At 42.9% G+C, this 23917-nt stretch overlaps 1 protein-coding gene across 1 annotated transcript in view; it reads right to left on the bottom strand.

The window, feature by feature from the left end:
• ANO2 (anoctamin 2) overlaps positions 1-23917 on the bottom strand; it is a 361482-nt gene that overhangs the window by 154972 nt on the left and 182593 nt on the right. Inside the window, exons 15-16 of the mRNA XM_035027854.1 lie at positions 19862-19944; positions 13937-14047 (exon numbers count right to left, since the gene is read on the bottom strand). Of these exons, the coding sequence (XP_034883745.1) occupies positions 13937-14047; positions 19862-19944 (194 nt within the window). The remainder of the gene's footprint in view (positions 1-13936; positions 14048-19861; positions 19945-23917) is intronic.

Genomic DNA, 23917 nt, shown 5'->3' with positions numbered 1-23917 from the left:
TAAAGGCCATATATGAAAAACCCACAGCTATTATCATCTAGGAAAAACTGAGAGCTTTTCCTCTGCAGTCAGGAACAAGACAGGGATGTCCACTCTCACCATTATTATTTAACATAGTACTGGAAGTCCTAGCCACAGCAATCAGACAACAAAAAGAAATAAAAAGACATCCAAATCAGCAAGAAATTAGTGAAACTTTCACTATTTGTGGATGACATGATACCCTATATAGGAAACCCAAAAGACTCCACCAAAAAACTACTAGAACTAATTAACAAATTCAGTAGAGTTGCAGGATACAAAATCAATGTACAGTAATCTGCTGCATTTCTATATACCAATAATGAAACAGCAGAAAGAGAAATTAAGGTATCAACCCCATTTACAATTACACCAAAAACTGTAAGATAACCCGGGAATAAAGCTAACCAAAGAGGTAAAAGACCTGTACTCTGAAAACTATAAAACACTTATGAAAGAAATTGAAAAACACAAAGAAATGGAAAAACATTCCATGCTCATGGACTGGAAGAACAAATATTGTTAAAATGTCTGTATTACCCAAAGCAATCTACACATTTAATGCAATCCCTATCAAAATACCAACAGCATTTTTCACAGAGCTAGAACAATCCTAAAATTTATATGGAACCACATAAGATCCCAAATAGCCAAAGCAATCTTGAAAAAGACAAGCAAAGCTGGAGGCATCACAATTCCAGACTTCAAGTTATAGTACAAAGCTATAGCAATCAAGACAGTATGGTACCAGCACAAAAATAAACACAGCCATCAATAGAACAGAATAGAAAATCCAGAAATGAACCCACAACTATATGGTCAATTAATCTTTGACAAAACAGGAAAGAACATCCAATAGAAAAAAAGACAATCTCTTTAACAAATGATGTTGCCAAAACTGGACAGCAACATGCAAAAGAATGAAACTGGACCACTTTCTTACACCATATACAAAAAAAGGTGTAAAATGGATGAAAGACCTGAAACCATAAAAATCCTAGAGGAAAACACAGGCAGTAACCTCTTTGAAATCAGCTATAGCAACTTCCCTCTAGATATGTCTCCTGAGACAAGGGAAACAAAAGCAAAAATAAACTACTGGAACTTCATCAAAATAAAAAGCTTCTGCACACTGAAAGAAACAATCAACAAAACTAAAAGGCAACCTACTGAATGGGAGAAGATAATTGCAAATGACATATTCAATAAAGGGTTAGTATCCAAAATATATAAGGAATTTATGTGAGTTGAGGGGAAGGAAAGATGGCGGAGGAATAGGGGACCCTATTTCAACTGGTCCCCGGAATTGAGCTGGATATCTACCAGACCACTCTGAGCACCCACAAAACCAGCCTGAGATGTAAGAAGATCTGGATCTCTACAAACAGAATATCACAGGCGGTTGGTTTTGAGGTACGAAGCGGGGAGCCGTGATTCTGTGGGCAGATATCAGAGGATAAACGGCAGCGGGAGGGTGCCTGGCTGTGGGGATCCTACACTGCCAGTGAGCGACAGCCTCACGCGCTGGGGATGGGCACAGACTCGCAAACCAAACCGGTAGTGGTGGGGAAAGGACTTTAGGGCAGCCCCCTGGGGCGGAAACCCCGAGCAGCAGAGTTGCACGCGCCCGAACTGGGAGCGGCTGGTGGTTTTAGAAGCACAAAGGGCAGAGACGTGCCCCGACCTGGAGGCAGGACTGGGAGCACTGCAGAGGGGCACACAACCCAGGACGCTCCAGTTTATAGCAGCACGGACAGAAACGGAGATGGTGTGGCCTGGAGAGCTCATTGAAGAACAGACTGCAGTCTGTCTGCTCTGAGGCAGAGGGCTGGAAACGGTCTCTTCTGCTCTGACTAGCGGAAGAGACGCGGAAAGCCGCCAGAGAACAAAAGCCCCAAAAACTGATTCCTGCTGAGCCCATCCCCCGCCACAGGGGGGCAGGGCAACTCCGCCCAAACAGGGTTGCCTGAGTAACAGCGCGGCAGGCCCCTCCTGCAGAAGACAGGCTGGGAAAACAAGAGGCCAGCAACCCTAAGGTCCCAAGAAAACAGGTACATCTTGCTTGGGTTCTGGTCAATAATTTGGACTCTATACATTCCCTCAAACACCCATCAACAGAATGACTAGGAGGGGGAGCCCCCAAAATAGAAAAGACTCAGAGATTATGACTTCTGCTGCAGATTTACAAATGGATGCAGATATAACCAAGATGTCGGAGATGGAATTCAGGCTAGCGATTGTAAAGACAATGGCTAGAATGGAGAAATCAATTAATGGCAACATAGAGTCTCTAAGGGCAGAAATGAAAGCTGAACTGGCAGAACTTAAAAATGCTATCAATGAGATCCAATCCAATCTAGATAATCTAACAGCTAGGGTAACTGAGGCAGAAGAAGGAATAAGCGACCTGGAAGACAATATAATAGATAAAAAGGGAAAAGAGGAGGCCAGGGAAAAACAACTCAGAATCCATGAAAATAGAATCAGAGAAATAAGTGACAGCATGAAGCGTTCCAATGTCAGGATAATTGGAATCCTGGAGGCAGTGGAGAGAGAGAGAGGACTAGAAGATGTATTTGAGCAAATCGTAGCTGAGAACTTCCCTAATCTGGGGAATGAAACAAACATTCGAGTCCTAGAGGCAGAGAGGACCCCTCCTAAGATCAAGGAAAACAGGCCAACACCCCGGCATGTAATAGTAAAACTTGCAAATCTTAGAACCAAGGAAACCATCTTAAGGGCAGTTAGGGGGAAGAGATTCCTTACGTACAGAGGGAGGAACATCAGAATAACGTCAGACCTATCCACAGAGACCTGGCAAGCCAGAAAGGCCTGGCAAGACATATTCAGGAAACTAAATGAGAAGAACATGCAGCCAAGAATACTTTATCTGGCAAGGCTTTCATTGAGAATGGATGGAGAGATGCAGAGCTTCCACGACCGGCAGAAACTGAAAGAATATGTGACCACTAAGCCGGTCCTGCAAGAAATATTTTTTTTAAAAGATTTTATTTATTTGACAGAGAGAGACACAGCGAGAGAGGGAACACAAGCAGGGGGAGTGGGAGAGGGAGGAGCAGGCTTCCCGCCGAGCAGGGAGCCCGATGCAGGGCTCGATCCCAGGACCCTGGGATCATGACCTGAGCCGAAGGCAGACGCTTAACGACTAAGCCACCCAGGCACCCCCCTGCAAGAAACATTAAGGGGGGGTTCTATAAAAGGAGAAAGACCCCAAGAGTGATATACAACAGAAATTTACAGGGACAATCTATAAAAACAAGGTCTTCACAGGCAACAAGATGACAATAAATTCATATCTTTCAATAATCACTCTCAACGTGAATGGCCTAAACGCTCCCATAAAACGGCACAGGGTTGAGATTGGATAAAAAGACAGGACCCATCCATATGCTGCCTACAAGAGACTCATTTTGAACCTAAAGATACATCCAGACTAAAAGTGAAGGGATGGAGATCTATCTTCCATGCCAGCGGACCTCAAAAGAAAGCTGGGGTAGCAATTCTTATATCAGACAAATTAGATTTTAAATTTATTTATTTATTTATTTATTCATGAGAGTCAGAGAGAGAGAGAGAGAGCCAGAGGCAGAGAGAGAAGCAGGCTCCCCGCCTAGCAGGGAGCCCGATGCGGGACTTGATCCCAGGACCCCGGGATCATGACCTGAGCCGAAGGCAGACGCTTAACCATCTGAGCCACCCAGGCGCCCCAGACAAATTAGATTTTAAACTAAAGTCTGTAATTAGAGACACAAAAGGACACTATATCATTCTTAAAGGGTCTATCCAACAAGAAGACCTAACAATTGTAAATATCTATGCCCCCATCATGAGAGCAGCCATCTACATAAGCCAACTGTTAACCAAAATAAAGAGTCATATTGATAACAATACGTTAATTGTAGGAGACCTCAATACTCCACTCTCAGCAATGGACAGATCATCTAAGCAGAAAATCAACAAGGAAACAAGAGCTTTGAATGATACATTGGACCAGATGGACCTCATAGATATTTACAGAACATTTCACCCTAAAACAACAGAATACTCATTCTTCTCGAGCGCACATGGAACTTTCTCCAGAATAGACCACATACTGGGTCACAAATCAGGTCTCAACCAATACCAAAAGATTGAGATTATTCCCTGCATATTCTCAGACCACAATGCTTTAAAACTGGAACTCAATCACAAGAAAAAATGTGGCAGAAATTCAAACACTTGGAAGCTAAAGACCAGTCTGCTCAAGAATGTTTGGGTCAACCAAGAAATCAAAGAAGAACTTAAACAATTCATGGAAATCAATGAAAATGAAAATACATTGGATCAAAACCTGTGGGATACTGCAAAGACGGTCCTAAGGGGGAAATACATAGCCATCCAAGCCTCACTCAAAAAAATAGAAAAATCCCGAATTCACCAACTAACGCTACACCTTAAAGAACTAGAGAAAAAGCAACAAACGACGCCTAAGCCACGCATTAGAAGAGAAATAATTAAAATTAGAGCAGAAATCAATGAATTAGAAACCAGAAACACAGTAGATCAGATCAACGAAACTAGAAGTTGGTTCTTTGAAAGAATTAATAAGATCGATAAACCACTGGCCAGACTTATCCAAAAGAAAAGAGAAAGGACCCAAATTAATAAAACTATGAATGAAAGGGGAGAGATCACGACTAACACCAAGGAAATAGAAACAATTATGAGAAATTATTATCAACAACTATATGCCAATAAACTGAGCAATCTGCATGAAATGGAGGCCTTCCTGGAAACCTATAAGCTGCCAAGACTAAAACAGGAAGAAATTGACAGCCTGAATAGGCCAATAACCGGTAACGAGACTGAAGCAGTGATCAAAAACCTCCCAAAAAACAAGAGTCCAGGGCCTGATGGATTCCCTGGGGAATTCTACCAAACATTCAAAGAAGAAATAATACCTATTCTACTTAAGCTGTTTCAAAAAAACAGAAACAGAAGGAAAACTTCCAAACTCATTCTATGAGGCTAGCATTACCTTAATCCCCAAACCAGGCAAAGACCCCATCAAAAAGGAGAATTTCAGACCGATATCCCTGATGAATATGGATTCCAAAATCCTCAACAAAATCCTAGCTAATAGGATCCAACAATACATTAAAAGGATCATCCACCATGACCAAGTGGGATTTATCCCCGGGATGCAAGGGTGGTTCAACATTCGCAAATCAATTAATGTGATAGAACACATTAATAAGAGGAGAGAGAAGAACCATATGGTCCTCTCAATTGATGCAGAAAAAGCATTTGACAAAATACAAGTTCCTTTCCTGATTAAAACTCTTCAGAGTATAGGGATAGAGGGAACATTCCTCAAGTTCATAAAATCCATCTATGAAAAATCCACAGTGAATATCATCCTCAATGGGGAAAAGCTGAGAGCCTTTCCCTTAAGATCAGGAAGACGACAAGGATGCCCACTCTCGCCACTATTGTTCAACATAGTACTAGAAGTCCTAGCAACAGCAATCAGACAACAAAAAGAAATAAAAGGTATTCAAATTGGCAAAGAAGTCAAACTCTCCCTTTTCGCAGACGACATGATACTTTATGTGGAAAACCCAAAAGACTCCACCCCCAAATTACTAGAACTCATACAGCAATTCAGTAATGTGGCAGGATACAAAATCAATGCACAGAAATCAGTTGCTTTCTTATACACTAACAACGCAACCGTAGAAAGAGAAATTAGAGAAACAATTCCATTTACAATAGCACCAAAAACCATAAGATACCTCGGAATAAACCTAACCAAAGAGGTAAAGGATCTATACTCTAGGAACTACAAAACACCCATAAAAGAAATTGAAGAAGACACAAAAAGACGGAAAAATATTCCATGCTCATGGATCGGAAGAAGAAACACTGTTAAAATGTCTATGCTACCCAGAGCAATCTATACCTTCAATGCCATCCCGATCAAAATTCCAATGACATTTTTCAAAGTGCTGGAACAAACAATCCTAAAATTTGTATGGAATCAGAAAAGACTCCGATTCGCCAAGGATATGTTGAAAACAAAAAACAAAGCTGGGAGCACCACGTTGCCTGATTTCAAGCTATATTACAAAGCTGTGATCACCAAGACAGCATGGTACTGGCACAAAAACAGACATATAGACCAAGGGAATAGAATAGAGAACCCAGATATGGACCCTCAACTCTATGGTCAAATAATCTTTGTCAAAGCAGGAAAAAACATGCAATGGAAAAAAGACAGTCTCTTCAATAAATGGTGCTGGGAAAATTGGACAGCCACATGCAGAAGAATGAAACTGGACCATTCTCTAACACCATTCACAAAGATAAACTCAAAGTGGATGAAAGACCTCAATGTGAGACAGGAACCCATCAAAATCCTAGAGGAGAACATAGGCAGTAACCTCTTTGACATCGGCCACAGCAACTTCTTTCAAGATACATCTCCAAAGGCAAGTGAAACAAAAGCAAAAATGAACTTTTGGGACTTCATCAAGATAAAAAGCTTCTGCACAGCAAAGGAAACAGTCAACAAAACAAAGAGGCAACCCACAGAATGGGAGAAGATATTTGCAAATGACACTACAGATAAAGGGCTGGTAACCAAGATCTATAAAGAACTTCTCAAACTCAAAACCCAAAAAACAAATAATCAAGTCAAAAAGTGGGCAGAAGATATGAAAAGACACTTCTCTGAAGAAGACATACAAATGGCTAACAGACACATGAAAAAATGTTCATCATCATTAGCCATCAAGGAAATTCAAATCAAAACCACATTGAGATACCACCTTACGCCAGTTAGAATGGCAAAAATGGACAGGGAAAGAAACAACAAATGTTGGAGAGGTTGTGGAGATAGGGAACCCTCTTACACTGTTGGTGGGAATGCAAGTTGGTACAGCCACTTTGGAAAACAGTGTGCAGGTGCCTCAAAAATTTAAAAATAGAGCTACCCTATGACCCAGCAATTGCACTCCTGGGTATTTACCCCAAAGACACAGATGTAGTGAAAAGAAGGGCCATATGCACCCCAATGTTCATAGCAGCAATGTCTGCAATAGCCAAACTGTGGAAAGAGCCAAGATGCCCTTCAACAGATGAATGGATAAAGAAGATGTGGTCCATATATACAATGGAATATTACTCAGCCATCAGAAAGGATGAATACCCCACTTTTACATCAACATGGATGGAACTGGAGGAGATTATGCTAAGTGAAATAAGTCAAGCAGAGAAAGTCAATTATCATATGGTTTCACTTATTTGTGGAACATAAGGAATAGCATGGAGGACATTAGGAGAAGGAAGGGTAAAATGAAGAGGGGACTCGGAGGGAGAGATGAATCATGAGAGACCATGGACTCTGAGAAACAAACAGGGTTTTGGAGGGGAGGGCCTTGGGGGGATGGGTTAGCCCGAGGATGGGTATTAAGGAGGGCACATACTGCATGGAACACTGGGTATTATACGAAAACAATGGATCATGGATCACCACATCAAAAACTAATGATGTATTGTATGGTGACTAACATAACATAATAAAAAAAAAGATCTATTAATATGATAAATTCTATTAATGGACTTAAATACTAAACCGTACTCATATTTCTGGAATAAGCCTTCTTTAATCATTAAAAAAAAAAAGAATTTATAAAAGTCAACATCCCCAAAATGAATACACCAATTAAAAATGGGCAAAAGACATGAATAGACATTTTTCCAAAGAAGACATACAAATGGCCAACAGACATGAAAAGATGCTTAACATCACTGATCATCAAGGAAATACAAATCAAAACTACAATGAATGTCACTTCATACCTGTCAGAAAGGCTAAAATAAAAAATGGAAGAAACAACAAGCGTTGGTGAGGATGTGGAGAAAAAGGAACCCTTTTGCACTGTTGGTGGGAATGCAAACTGGTGCAGCCACTCTGAAAAACAGTATGGAGGTTCTTCAAAAAGTTAAAAATAGAACCACCCTATGATCTAGCAATTGCACTACAAGGTATTTACCCAAAGGATACAAAAATACTAATTCAAAGGTATACATGTATCCTGATGTTTATAGCAACATTATCTACAATAGCCAAATTATGGAAACAGCCCACATGTCCATCGACTGATAAATGGATAAAGATGTGGTGTATATATGCAATGGAATATCACTCAGCCATCAAAAAGAATGAAGCCTTGCCATTTGCAATGACATGGATGGAGCTACACAGTATTACACTAAGTGAAGTAAGTCAGCCAGAGAAAGACAGATACCATATGATTTCATTCATATGTGGAATTTAAGAAACAAAACAAATGAGCAAAATGGTAAAAAAAAAAAAAAAAAAAAAGAGAGAAAGAGAGAAAGAGAGAGAGAGAGAGGAAGAGGCAAACCAAGAAACAGATTCTTTACAGAGAACAAACTGATGGTTACAGAGGGGAGGTGGGTGGGGGGATGGGTTAAGTATGTGATGGGGATTAAGGAGTGCACTTGTTGTGATGAGCATCAGGTATTGCATGGAAGTGTTGAATCACTATATTGTACACTTGAAACTAATATTATACTGTAAATTAACTAACTGGAATTTAAATAAAAACTTTTTTAAAAGGCATATATAAGAAAAATAGTTGTAAGAATATCCAAATTAACAACATCTAAGACAAATAAGAGACAGTCTATGCCCCAAAGTTCTGGGCTAATGACCAACATCATCTCTCACATAAATAAAGAAAGTCACCAACTTTCAGAACTGCAGAGGCTATAATCCACTCTCCTAATATGACCCCTGAAGCAGAAGAGGCCCAGAGAAAACTTCAGCTACCTGATGAGAGTACCATGACCCTGCCAACCTTGGGACATACCGTATTGTTCCTCCCCAATGTGGACATGTAGTTACCACCTCATTACAATACAGAATGTTTCATATCAGTATCATGTTGATGTGATGTAAATTGTTCTCTGGGAAGCCTTATAAAGAGAGAAAAAAAAGCAACTGGCCACAGCTAACATCATACTTAACAGTGAAAGGCTAATTTTTTTCTTCTCCTAAGATCAAGAACAAGACAAGAAAGTCTGCTCTCATCACTTCTATTCAACATTGTACAAGAGATTCTAGTCAGGGCAATTAGCTGGAAAAAAAGGAGAGAGAGAGAGAGAGAGGGAGAGAAAGAAATAAAATGCATCCAGATTGGGGAAGGAAGATATAAAACTATCTCTATTCACAGATGACATGATTTTATAAATAGAAAATCCTAAGGAATTCACTAAAAACTATTAGAATTAAAAAATGAGTTCAGCAAAGCTATGGGATACAAAGTCAATATACAAAAAAATCAAGGGGCCCATAGGTGGCACAGTTGGTTGAGCGTCTGACTCTTGGTTTCGGCTCAGGTCATGATCTCAGGGTCATGGGATTGAGGCCCGTGTCAGGCTCCAAGCTCAAAGAAGAGTCTGTTGGAGTTTCTCTCTCCCTTGCCCTCTGCCCCTTCCTGTGCTCACTGGCATGCTCTCTCTCTCTCTAAAATAAATAAATAAATCTTTTTAAAAAAATCAATTGTATTTCTATATGCTCACAATGAACAATGAAAAATTGAAATTAAGAAAACAATTACATTTGCAATAGCATCAAAAGGAATAAAATACTTATAAACAAATTCAACAAAATATGTAAAAGACTTGTACACTGAAAATATAAAACACTGTTGAAAGAAACTAAAAAAGATCTAAATAAAAAGATATACCATGTTCATAGATTATAAGACTTTAAATACTTCCTAAATTAATCTACAGATTCAACTCAATCCCTATCAAAAATCCTAGCTTGGTTTTTTTGCAGAAATTGACAAGCTGGTCATGAAATTCATATGGAAATGCAAGACACCCAGAATTGTCAAAACAATTTTGAAAAAGAAGCACAAAGTCAAAGTTACATTCCCAATTTCAAACCTCATTACACAGGGGTAGTAATTAAGACAATGTGGCACTGGTATAAGGACAGATATATAGATTAATGGAATAGAACAGAGTGTCCAGAAATAAACTCTTACATTTATGGTAAATAGATTTTTGATGAGGGTGTCAATATAATTCAATGGGGAAAACAGTCTTTCAACTAAGGGTCCTAGGACAATTGAATATCTACATGCAAAAAAAAAAAAAAAAAAGAATTTGGACCCCTTAGTTACATCATACAGAAAAATCAATTCAAAACGGATCATGCACCTAAAATGTAAGAGTTAACACCATAAATCTCTTAGAAGAAAACCTAGGAGTCTATCTCTATGACACTGAACTAGGCAATGGTTTCTTAGATATGACACAAAAGCACAAGTGACAAAAGGAAATACATACAAGTTGAATTACAACAAAAAACTTTTGAGCTTTGAATTATATCAATAAAATGAAAAAAATAATCCATAAATGGGAGAAAATATTTGTAAATCATATCATATAAGGGATAGGTATTCAGATTATCTAAATAACTCTTATTACACAATCATAAAAAAACAATTTAAAAAATGAGCACAGAATCTAAATAGGCACTTTTCCAAAGAAGGCATACAAATAACCAATAAGCACATGAAAAGATGTTCAACACCATTAGTCATTAGGGATATGCTAAAAAGAACCACAATGAAATGCCACTTCACACAACTAAGATGGATAAAATAAAAAAGGTAACAGCAAGTGTTGCCAAGATGTGGAGAAACTGGTGCCCTCATACATTGTTTGGTTAGAATGTAAAATGGGGGGTGCCTGGGTGGCTCAGTTGGTTGAGCATCCCACTCTTGGTTTTGGCTCAGGTCATGATCTCAGGGTCATGAGATCGAGCCTCACATCAGGATCCATGCTCAGTGGGGAGTCTGCTTCAGATTCTCTCTCTCCCTCTCCCTCTGCCCCTCCTCCATCCCTGTGCGCTCATGCATGCACTCACGCTCTCTCTCTCTCTCTCTCTCTAAAATAAATAAATAAATCTTTAAAAAATAATAATGTAAAATGGCATGGTTACTTTGGGAAATAGTACGGCAGTTCTTCAAAGTATTAAATATGCAGCTACCATGAGACCCAGTAATTCTACTCTTATGTATATATCCAAGAGAAATGAAAACATACATCCACACAAAAACTTGTACACAAATATTCATAGCACCATTATTCATAATAGCCAAAAAGTAGAAGCCATCCAGATGTCCATCAAGTCATAAATGAAGTATATCCACAATATGGAACATTATTTGGCAATAAAAAAGAATTAAGTACCGATGTAGCTAAAACATGGATGAATCATGAGAATATTTTGCCAAATGAAAGAAGATAAATACCACATTTTGTATGATTCCACTGACATGAAAGTCCAGAATAGGTAAATCCATAGAAACGAAAAGTAGATAATTGTTTCCCAGAGCTTGGTAAGTGCTGGGTAGAAGATTTCTTTTGGGAGTGATAAAAATACTTTAAACTTAGATGATGGAAATGGCTGCATAAATCTGCGAATATACCAAAAACTAATGAATTGTAGATTTTAAAAGGGTGAATTTTATGGTCTGAGCTGTTTTTAAAAATGGGCTCGGTACCTTCAAACTTAAAAAAATATATAAGAGCAATGGGCCTTGGGGATCAAGTGAAGCTGAGTTTGACTACCAGCTTCCCCACAAGTTATGTGATCTTTGGCAAATTCCCATATGGATCTGGGTCTCAATAAATGGTAGATAATCATCTACAAGGAAGGAAAGTCAGGAGAGGTGGGGATATGCAGCATGAAGGTCACAGTGAAGGCAGAGCCAAGATGATGAAAGACGTATATCCAAGACCACCAGCTAGACTTTGGGTCTTAGTCCCTGTCTATTCCCCAGCAGAAGGTGCCTTTCCTAGATATCCCACACATGAGGGTGCCCCCAGAGCCATGTTATGCCATAGGCATTGACCTCAACTCTTCCCAGAGGCAAGAGCAGCATCCCTCCCATCAGATAGCAACATGTGCTCCTCCCATCATCTCCCACCTTTGGCTAGATTTACAGCAAGAACAGAATATTTACAGTATTAACAGAATGGAGGGAACACAAGAAGGATGTTGACAATCAAATTCCAGGCCATTTTCATCTTGCACTGCTCAACTGGGAAGGTCATTTTCTCCCCAGTGCCCATAAGACATTAGATGCTTTGAGCTTTGGATTCTAGACAGTGTAATGGAAATAGATGTTGAATGCTAAAACATAAACATATGTATCATTCATAATGCATTCAGATGTTTTTCAATTATTCATGGTTCCTGAAAGTTATGTGACCTATCATGCATATAAATCCAAGCAAAATTTATATTAGAACCACAGCTTCAATGTACGCAATTCCAGCTCCTTGGCATTCCCGTCTATGGAATTAAAATTAAATGAGTCAGTGGTCAATAAAAGTTACATGTGATTTCCATAAAATTATCCATTGTATATTGCTCTGGGGTGGAGAAAGAAGGTTGCCTGGAGTTGCCGAAGCTGACAGAACACAGAATGCTTGCTTTCTAATGAGGGTGGTGGTGATGATTAGGCTTTCCTAAGAATGAATTCATTATTTCCCCGAATAATTGGTGGTCTTGGACTTACTTTTCGTCTAGAGAAAAAAAAAAAAAAAAACTCAGAGGGCCACCCTCCTTCTCTTCTGTTTAAGTCCTGTTTTCTTTAAGAGAAAAAAAAAAGAGAGAGAGAGAGAAAGAAGAAAAAAAGCCAATGTTCTGGGCTCAAAAACACCACATTCTTCTGTTTTGGTGCTTGAATAAATTTGCATGTTAACATGAATGGTTCCAACTTTAAGAATGTAAAATTAAATGAAATTTGAATTCAAATCCAAGATGGAGAAAAGACACATGCAAAAACAACAGATTTCCAATCTTGTTGATTTTTTTTCAGGAGCCAGATTAGGAAAGACATAAACACACACACACACACACACACACACACACACTTGGTTTCAAAGCCGGGTGGCGCTCAGAGGAGACAGGCGGTGCCAAAGAGGAGCCCCCCACTCCGTACCCCCGGCTCACGCACGTTATGAGTATTTACAGATCACAGCACAGATTCTGAAGCTCTGTTTTAATGTCTGAATGCCACCCTAAAACTCAGAAATAGGACTTAGAAGACATGCTCACCATCACATTCCTACTTGTGAAGGCCCACCCAGATAAAATGAAATATAAGGAACATTCTATGAGTAGCTCAAGTGAGCATAGGCATGAATTTGCCTCTGCCAGCCTGAAGATCCATTTCTTGCTTGGACTCCTTCTTTGCACTGGAAGGGCAGTATTGCATATTGGTTAGATGCACTGACTGTCAGAGATGGACTGGGGTTGCAATCCCAGATCCACTCACCATTTACGGGCTGGGTGACCTCTGGCAACTGACTTAAGCTATGAACATAACTTTTTTCATTAGTTTTCATTTACCTAACAAGAGTGCCAGCCTCCTAAATTTATTGTGAGAATAAAATAATATAATGCACTGAGAACAGCATCTAGCCTGGAGCAAGCATTCGACAAAGGTTATCTGCCCTCGTGCTAGTTGGTATAGTATCGTTATTAGATATTTAGGTGATGGAGTCTGGAGGAACTGGCCCAGAAACTGTTTCTTTCTTTCTTCTCCAACCTGCTCTCCCATTTTGTCTAGACACTGCCACCCAGGAAAGAGAGATAAATCAAGTTACGGCAAAACCCTGCTCCCCATAAACTCTGAGTGCAGGTCAACAGGAAGTGTCATGAATCATTCCCTCCTGTCCCATTCCCATCAACCCCATCTCCCAGTCTAGTCTCTGTCCATGAAGGCACTCCAAATGAGATGACAACAGGATCTTAAGAAATAAAGGAGACAGCGAGCAGCAAGTGCCCGCATCTTACCTCTTCTTCATTCTCTGTCATATTGGTACCCAATTTCTGGACAACCGACTTGCCACTTGCCTTCAACATTTTCTCTCGAACTTTGGTTTCATACTCAGGCCGGGAGTGTTCCTAAAACCCAAGAGTCAATGCATAGTTAGTAAACAGGCAGAAGAGTGACCCTGGCCTATGGGTTATAACCAGACACCACAAGTACAATAGTCAGGACTTAGGATCAAATGCTATTAGACATGAACTGTTACACCACACACGATCACAAGGAGTCTAGACCAGAAACACAATGTGCAGGAGAGAGAGGGGACACACAACAGTTGTTACCACACTGAAAACCAAACCTGTGCACGTTCCTGGGGATGGGACCGGTGTTGAGAAAGGAGAGAGGAAACGTTAACTGGGCAACTGATACAAACAGAAGCGTCTGGTCATCCTAACTATCCTCATACCTCAAACTGTAAGTTTCAGTGAGCCAAATCCCAGCTAGAGAAACAGATGTGCCCCACAGCTGGGAGTTAGGGCAACGACAAAACTTCTTCCTGCTCCATTATTCTGAAAGCTAAAATGGCAACCAATAAACATCAAAGTTAAAGATAGCCACAGGGAATCTTAAAACTCACTTGCCTGAACCTGTTTCCTGTACAGCCTAGGTGAGTAACTCATTGGCAAGTACACCAATACTCAAGAGATATTACTGAGCCATTCAGCAATACAAACGTGAATAGTGAGTCACCAGGCACAGGAAAGAGCACCTAACTAATCAAGAGGACTACGGTCAAATCAATGCAGATGCTGAAGCAGGAAAATGCATGACTTACTTCAAAGAGAATTTAACAGTGTACACCTGGTCTCATTGGCAGGTTTTCCCTGCAGCATCCAAGGACGAATACCTACAGGTGTGAGGATTTCATGTTCCTCCTGTAGCATTTATCGATAACTCCTAGGTAGGCAAGGATTCAGGCGCTGGCTCACAGTTGACTCAGAGAACACACATTTCTTTACCACTGCTCACACATCAGAGTTTCCAAAAGCTAATAAGCTAGGCTCTTGACCAGTCTTTGGCTTTCCCAGTACATGTCATGATACTGGAGAGGAAAAACCATGCATGTGGCTTATAAACATAACCAATAGAACAGGAGGTGATGCTATTCAAGGGTTTTAAGTCATCCCATCACTGCCAATCTCCAAAGATGCATCAGCCCCACCCCTTCCACAACTTCCTGCTATGGCATACCTGGTGGAGTCTCCTCCCTCTCGAGTAGCCTAGAATTTTATAGCTTATAGCACATGCAGTTCTTAATTATGTATTTTTCTTTTATTATTTCCTAGCTGTTTTCATGTGAGTCTTTTTATATCAATATGAGGGTCTGCAACCTAATCTGTCTTAATTAGCACCATGTAGCACCCAGAAATCTCTAAATGCTTGTGAAGCTCACTGATTTTGTCTCTCACCTTCATCCATTCTCCAACACATCATTTCCTAATGTGTGTACTAAAAGAGTTGTAGGTAAAAAAGGATACCAGTGGTTAAGAGATTGGAAAAGCCCACACAATGTATCACCTGAGAGTCACAATGAGCATATTAGAAGCTCTGAAAAGTTCTACTTTGAAGACACTTGCTTAATGTTTTTAAACCCACTATTTCTTGCAAAAATCCTTTTGCCTCCAACAATGAACATCCTATAGGAATACTTTGAGAAATTTGGTTTGAAGTTGTCCTCCATGGCCCCTGAAATCCGGTCACTTTTCATTTATATTATTTCCATGCAAGATTTTCATTAAAAAAAATATAGCAATATCTTTTTGGTGAGTACCATAATGTGGATTCTAAACCCCCTCAAGCTAAAGTTGTTTCTACCTTTCATACCCTGCAAAAGGGCTGAGGAACTCTCCCTACTGACTAGGAGGCTGCTCTTGACCTGCCTCTGACTTTCCAAAGACATGCCATGACATCACACAGAGATGTGTCCTCGCATCCCTCTAGTTGTGGCTGGCCCACCTCACCCCACGCTGGGCCACCATTCAGAACCCCTCACCTGTTTAGAACAAGTTGAGCATTCTTGCCACATAAACAGGAGTCCAAGACTCTCAAAACAGAGTCTTAGGCTGTTCTGCATTCCAGCTGAAGCAGGTCAGACAAGGATCTATCTGTTTGTGGCCAAGAAGGTCGGGTGAGGTTACAGAATTCCTCAAAGGCAGGGAGCTGGACAACTGAGCTCCTGGTCAGAGCAGAATCCAGCCCCTGTGTGGGCTGCTCCAGTGTACCCAGCCTCGGGCGGGTCCTCCTTATTCCTGATGTTTCTCATACACAGCCTCTCTGGATTGGTGGTCTGATGCAAAATAATCACAAATACATATCCCCTCCCATCTAGACTCTGAGAAATACTTCCCAAAGCTACTTCTACCTGGTTGGTCTCCTCAGGAGCCGGCTAAAGGAAGTCCCCAGGCCAGCTCAGGACCAGCCTTCTCTGATCTAAAGAGGTAAACCCAGAGATTCATTCAATAAATGTCTTCATCGAAGAGTTTTCAAGCTCCTACTGCGCTCTACACTTTTTTCCAGGCTCTGAGGCCACAGTGGAGCTTGAGCTTATCTTTAAGTGGAGGAAGGTGACAATAAGCAAACAAACACACAAGTAAGAAACTTGGAGGGCGCCTGGGTGGCTCAGTTGGTTAAGCGACTGCCTTCGGCTCAGGTCATGATCCTGGAGTCCCGGGATCGAGTCCCACATCGGGCTCCCTGCTCAGCAGGGGGGTCTGCTTCTCCCTCTGACCCTCTTCCCTCTCGTGCTCTCTGTCTCTCATTCTCTCTCTCAAATAAATAAATAAAATCTTTAAAAAAAAAAAAAAGAAACTTGGAAAAGCCCACACAATGTATCACCTGAGAGTCAGGTGATATTTCGAACTAGGATATTATATTTTCTTATATATTACTTATATTTCGAACTAGGATATTAAATGCACTTTAAATTCAGTTCAATCTGAAGAGTCTCTGAGCATCTCCAAAGGAGTCCATTCGGCTAGGGTGCTTTCTGGTCTCTAAATATTTAGAATACGATGGTGAATATGTGAGAGAAATTTCTTCTGGCTAAAGTAGCCAGGAAGGGTTGAACGAGTGGGGTGCCTCAAGTTCAGGTTGTAAGCCAGGGAGAAGTAAGAAACCAGCAGCTAGGGATAAGAACAACAGAAGAAATAAAACAGGATGGCTGCTTCCAAATGGGGATTCAGGGAAGGCCTGTCTGAGGAGGGTAATGTTTTGGCTGGGATGGAAAAGCCAAGAAGGGATAGGCCATGTGGAGATTGGAACATTCTAAGCAGAGGGAACAGCCAGTGCAAAGACTAGAATGAGCTAGGAAGAGACTGAAGGTCTATGTGGCTGGAAGGTCTGAGCAAGGAGGAGAATGACATGTACTGTCAGAAAGGGAGGTAGAGGATTTTGCTTCCTGTGTGATAGAAAGCTATGTAGGACACCTAAAGCTTGATATGAAAGACAAGAGATGGGAGAGAGATGGAGGGGAGGACATCTATGTTCAGACAAGGGCACCCTCTAGGAGGAACACCTGGGGCCTGACTGACAGAAGCTAATCAGGCAAGTGAGGCCCACTGAGCTGAAGATTGTCCCACTTCAGAGCAAAAGACTCTGGAGGTCTGGCAGGCATCCCTTCAGCAAGAACAGGATCCAAAGAGTCGTTTAGTAAGTCCCTCGAGATGGCCCTCCTGGTTCCACACGAAGACCCCCTTAGGCAGGGGCCACACGGACCCAGGAAGTGGAGCTTGGATTTGGTTGTGCATGTCCTTCCCTACCCTGAAAGAAAACCGTCTCCAGCATCCTACCACTTCTCCCTGGCTTACAACCTGAACTTGAGGCACCCCACTCGTTCAACCCTTCCTGGCTACTTTAGCCAGAAGAAATTTCTCTCACATATTCACCATCGTATTCTAAATATTTAGAGACCAGAAAGCACCCTAGCCGAATGGAATCCTTTGGAGATGCTCAGAGACTCTTCAGATTGAACTGAATTTAAAGTGCATTTAATATCCTACTTCGAAATATAAGTACATTAAAGGAAAAGACAAGGCTGTCCTCCCTTCGTCTCAACCATGCCTGACCCAGGGCACACCAACCATGCTGTAGAAGCAAGCCGCCTTGCAGTCACCTGACCCATCAGGAGTGACCAGAGCCCATAAGGAACCTCTCCTTGTGGCACAGGTAAACCAGTCTTGGCCAGACCACTCCCAGCCTACACACGAGTTCCTGAAATCATGTACTACCCGTGAACTTACCACTGATCTCTGGGTTAATTAGAAAACAGGAAACCTGGCTATAGAAACAAAATGGATTATCCTGCCAGCCCTGCCAGGGGCCTGTGACTGAGATTCTTGAGGGCCTCAAGTCATAACCGATCGCTTTCTCTGTGTGAGTGTGTTTACACCTCCTCTCCAGCAGAGACTTGCTGGCTTCCTCAGCTCTCCTTAGCAGACACACTTAGCTCATCTCTGGCCCCATGCAGGCTTGGATGTCACGATGTGTCTTCTTCTCTTCTTGGGAGACATGCTAGGCCCTGCATTAGGAGAGCAAGGGCTCCTGCTTCTCCACACCCAGCCACAACTCTCTTTCTCTCTCTCTCTTTGCTAAAGCAAATGGAACCCATAGGACAAGGATGTCCCAACCAGATCACCCCTACAGTCCCACTTCTATAGCACTTTCTATTGGAAGCACTCATTTGGCCATTAATTCCCAAGAAATGCAATTGCCTTCATTATTATGCTTATCCTCTTAATTTGTATCCTCCCTGAAGGTAGAATCCATGTGGACGTTCTCTGATCTGCCACAGAACCCATGATACCGTTAGTCTCCAGGCATACGTTTAATGCACAGGCCTGGAACACAATGAGCACACGCACTCAATGCTTGGGGATGGAATGCCCCCCTGCTCAATTAGAGCATCAAGGAGAAGAAATGACACCATAAGACAGACATGTGGAGCCACACAGGCTTGAGAACAAGCCTAAATTGGGGATTTCCTTGTTTGGCCATAAAACATCAGGGCCACAAAGCCAGCGATCCCCAGGCTAAGACGAAGCACATCAGTTACTGTGGGAGAATCCAGAAAAGGCATGCTTTCCATGTAGCCGCCACTATGCTTGTGGCCAGCCTTTGCAAGTGAGTCCTCAGGCAAATGCAAGTACCTCCTGGTCTTTCTAGACACTGTCCCCAGCACCTCATCGACAATGTCCACACTACCAGGAGCCCCTATCCAATATTCACATCTACTCTTCAGTCAGTGGTGGCAAGTGGGAATAGATAAGAACTGTGAGCAACCATGCACTCACTACTCATTGCCAGCTCACCAACATCAGGACTGGGGCCCTAGTTCTCATAAGAGCCCAGAGGGAAGGCTGATTTGTTTTCAACCTTCAAATATCATCTGTCCATAAAACTAGAGAAGAACCTTCTAGAAGAACCTACCCTTTGCCCTTAGCTCATCCTCTAGTTTCACCCATGCTGTACTGGCTTACACTGTAATAGTTCAGTGGTTCTTTCTTCTTCCACACGCATCAAAGGCAATCAGCATCTGGCACCCATACCTCTCCCTTCACCCTCAGCAGGCTTACAGAGGCATTCTGACAGATGCATGCTCTGGGTTACATGAGAGTGAGTCCTACTCTCTGGCTTCATGTACCCATGAAATGGGAGGTACCACAAAGGCTTTTCTCTTGTGCCATCTCTTTTTCCAGAGAGGGTCCCTAGGACATCTGACTGCCCATCAGGTCCAATGTCTCAAGAGAAGAGTGCATATCAACCATGATTAAGACCATGAAGCCAGGGACTGCCTGATGTGACAGCAAATGTAAGTGGTCATCTCACTCATGAAGATCTATTTGCAGGGTGAAACCAAGCAAGGACCCAGAGAAGTATGCAAGGGAACTCACTTCTTCCTCTTCTATACCAGTCAGGTCCCAGAAGTAGCCCAGCCGCATCTGTAATCTCTTCCAGTTTTCAAGAAACATGGTAGCTTAAAGAGAAAGAAAAAATTCTATTAAAGAGTGGATTTTGAGTACCCTTTGGGTTCACCAATGGAGGTGGAGGATAAACCTGAGATTTCAAATTTAGGGACTCTCTTTAAAGCATTTATTCCCTTCCTCCTACTTCTAGCTGGAACTGCTCAAACTATTGCACATCCTTTAAGAGCCCAATAGATACACGTAAAGGAGACACACCAGCACACACAGATGCATGCACCCCTCCCCATTTCTAGGTTTTGAGAAGAGGGCAAACAGTGATCTCAAGAAATGAAGGAAGGATGGAAAGATGAAGAAAACAAGTATGGAAGGATCTATAGTCTTTTTTGACAAAGCTCATCTTCCCTACACATACATTCTTTCTTCCTGCACCTTCCTCAGAGTTCTCACTCATTTTCTCCCATCTTTCTTTCTTTTTTTTTTTAAAGATTTTTTGTTTATTTTTTAACAGTGAGAGAGGGAACACAAGCAGGAAGAATGGGAGAGGGAGAAGCAGGCTTCCCGCCAAGCAGGGAGCGCGATGTGGGACTCGATCCCAGGACCCTGGGATCATGACCTGAGCTGAAGGCAGATGCCTAACGACTGAGCCACCCAGGCGCCCTCCCATCTTTCTTTCTGTCTCCAGTACCACATCCCTTCTCTGGGCCCCAGCTATCCTGTCCTGAGGTTATGTACCACCTGACTTCAGTGTCTCAGCCTTCCAAGCCCAGTGGCATGTGGCCGACAAGAGTATTCCCCCCTAGGGGCATTCACCCAGGCTTCCATTTGTTTAGCAAGTAGCTGCTGAGTGCCTCCCATACCCACATGCCAGTCAGTCTGCCTGCTCCACCCTCAGCCCCTTGAAGGGCCGCCCAACATGCTCCAAGGAGAACCAGCACCCTCCACTCGACAGCAGAGGCTCATTACACCAGTACTGAACACCTCATCCAGAGCCTGCTGATGGACCATACGGTCCTCTCTTTTGAAAACTGGAACTAAGAGATACAAAGAGAAGCAGAATTGGGATGAACCATGCAGCACCTGAAAGGAGAAAGGGCCAAGATTTCAGAGAGCTCCTCTAGCTCCAGTCCCCCAGAGGCCTGGCTCCCTTTCATTACCTGCATCCAGGAGCTTGCTTCTGGTTTTCTTATAACACCTCTCTTGTTCTTTGAGCAAGCTGGAATAAACTTCCAATCCTGCAAAAAGAACTGGGCCCAACTAAGGTATCTGTAATATGCAAAACACCATTCTAGACATCATCAGAGAGATTAGGTGAATCTAATGTGGATTTTGCTCTCAAACTGTCGACAGTCTATAGGGAAAGACTGTAAATAGCTACAATATGAGGCATGAAGTGCTCAGGGCCTTAAGAATGACACCGTAAGGAGCTGTGGGCATGCAGCAGAGGGAGTGTGCTGGCTGCCAGAGAAGCCATCTGAGCCGAGTCTTGAAGAACAATGGCATTTGGGCAGTGAAGAAGGGGCTGGGAGGGGGAGGATGCCAACACTCCCCCATCTAGACTTTCAATGGCTCCTTATTGTGTAAGTTCTTCTCTCTGGATGGGGGGACCTTGTGTATGTGGCCCGACCCATCTGTCTAAATCCATTCCCTCAGTCTGCCAACATACAACCTCACACCTGCATTGCTGCTAAGGTCACCTCCTCGCTGCCCTCCTCATCCCCAACTCACGCAAACTGTCCTGTGCCCCTATGCTACCCTCCACAGGCTACCCTCATCCTTTCCTGACCCACTCTGCTGGGGTCGCCCTCTCCTCCATGCTCCAACTGTCCTTAGGGTCTGGTGCCCTGGAAAAGAAGGGAAGTGACACTCCCTGAGGCCACCCCCCGGGACACCACCCACAGGAAAAGCCTGGGCACCCTTCGCCACATGCCGCACTGCCCTGTTGGCTGCGACTCAGGTCTGCAGTGTTTCTATAATGGGACTGTAAACTTCCTCAGCTCTTAGCTGCCTGTTTGCCTTGGGCACAGCACAGAACTAAGCAGAATAAACACCTACAGACCGGCTGAATGTGCATTTGCTAAAAGCTCCATGTTTTACTTGGCACTATGTTACAGTGCACAGATTCGCAGGGTTTCTCCCTTGGATTTGCGGCTTTTTCATTTAAGTGCATCCTGACCTCCCAACACTGGCACTGGCCTGGGGATGCTCTGGGAATAAGGTGGGGAGGAGGGTGTCCCTCCTTTTCCTATGCTCTTCTCAGCACCTGAGGAGGGCTCCGCATACAGCACGATCCACAGTGCTTCCTGACTGCAATCTCTATGAAGAAGAGAAGTCAGAGCATGGGAACAGATGAGAGGGGCAAAGAAGTCACTGCAGAGGATTCATGAGGACAAGGGAGGCCCATCATAATGAGGAAGAGCAGCCCACAGCTCCTGGTGTATATTCTCTGCCAGGCACCATGCTAAGTGCTCTGCACCCATATCTCATTCACTTGTCCCAAGAGCACCGTGGGGGTGGGTATTCCTTCACCCATCTCACAGATGAGCACGATGATGCCCAAAGGTTAAGAACTTTGCCCCAGGTACATGGCATCTTGGTTAAGAGTGCTGACTTTTGTGACACGGAGCTAGATCCACACTGTCTTCTTGCCATGGATCCCCAGCTGGTAAGGAGCAGGACTGAGACACGCATCTAGGACCGCCTGGCCCCTAAGTCAATGCCCTTAACTTCTATTCAGAACGGAGTTCAGAAACCCTGGCCCTTTACTTCCCTTTTCAATAAGGCTTCACTCGCTTTCCAAAGTTCCCTGGAGTCTGAAGTGGAACCACAGAGGACCTGGGCCTGAAGACTCCACAGACCCAGGCCCTGCTGACTACCACCCTCCATGTACCCCCACTCCTGCGCAACTGACAGGTAGTCTCTCTGCGAAGAACCACTTCTCCCAGCCTTCCTCCTGGCAGACTGGGCCCCAGCCCAGGCCCACCCAGCACAGCACCACTGATCATAATAATCATGGTAATGAGAGGCAGTACTACTATTTTTAATCATAATTTGCAGGCAACCGTGTCCAGCAGCTCTTGACTACTGCAACCAAATACACAATCACATAAACACGGCCAGGCTGTTAAAAAACACAACTGAACCCCACGCTATGCCAGGAAGCTCTGACACATCCCACCCTTCATGCTTTTCCTGAGCTACCCCATGAGGGGGAGTGAGAGGGGCAGGGGTGGGGGCAGTAAATTATCGCAGATCCCAGGGGGCAGGAGGCATCTGTTAATTACAGCTTTGAGGAAAGAGAAGAGGTAGTTGTTGGGGCTTGAGAGTGGTCAAGTACAACTGAAAATCAAGTTTCTCTACAACAAGGAATTACACACCCCAGGAAAGTCCATAAGGGATCATGGACCCAGCGTTATTAAGCTTTAGCTACTCAGTCATGGGAATCTCTTCAGACAAATGAATGGGAATTAGGATTGCAATATATCAAACACTGAATATGTATTCTGGATTCAAATCAGTTCCAGTGGATTTGAGGGTAATCATGAGATGCCCTGCTTGACAAGGAGACACAGAGCTGCTGCCTAAGACTCCCAGGCAACAAGCTTCAGCTTCAGCTGGTTCTACTGAAGCCCTCCTGTGAACAATTCCAGGGCCCTATGGTGACCAGTGCCACCTCCTCCTACTCCCTGCCCCTATTTCTGTGGGCTGACTACTTCCATGTGTCCCTGGGCAGTGGCTATTCCCCTAGGGAACAGAGAAGAGAGTGTCCCCTGGAAATGTTCCTTGGTGGCCTAGTAATATGGCAGTCTTTCCAGTCTGGTTCTATCTCCACCCAAGGAGAGGTCCCTTCTGGGAACAGAGAAAGCTTGTATTAGTACTCCCAGCACTACTGAGAACAGACCTCTCCCTCTCCCTCTCTCTTCTTCACACTTTCAGGAATGTGTGACTCATGGTCTCATCCTGGCATGTCCTCCCGACCCCATGGAGTCAGTGATAATCAAGCATCCTCTGCAGTGGGATCACGGC

The sequence above is a fragment of the Mirounga leonina genome, unplaced genomic scaffold (genome assembly GCF_011800145.1).
Source record: "Mirounga leonina isolate KUSES-001 unplaced genomic scaffold, KU_Mleo_1.0 Mir_201, whole genome shotgun sequence".
NCBI lineage: Eukaryota > Metazoa > Chordata > Mammalia > Carnivora > Phocidae > Mirounga > Mirounga leonina.
Note: the sequence above shows the minus strand (reverse complement) of the source record. Positions and strands in the feature narration are given on the sequence as shown.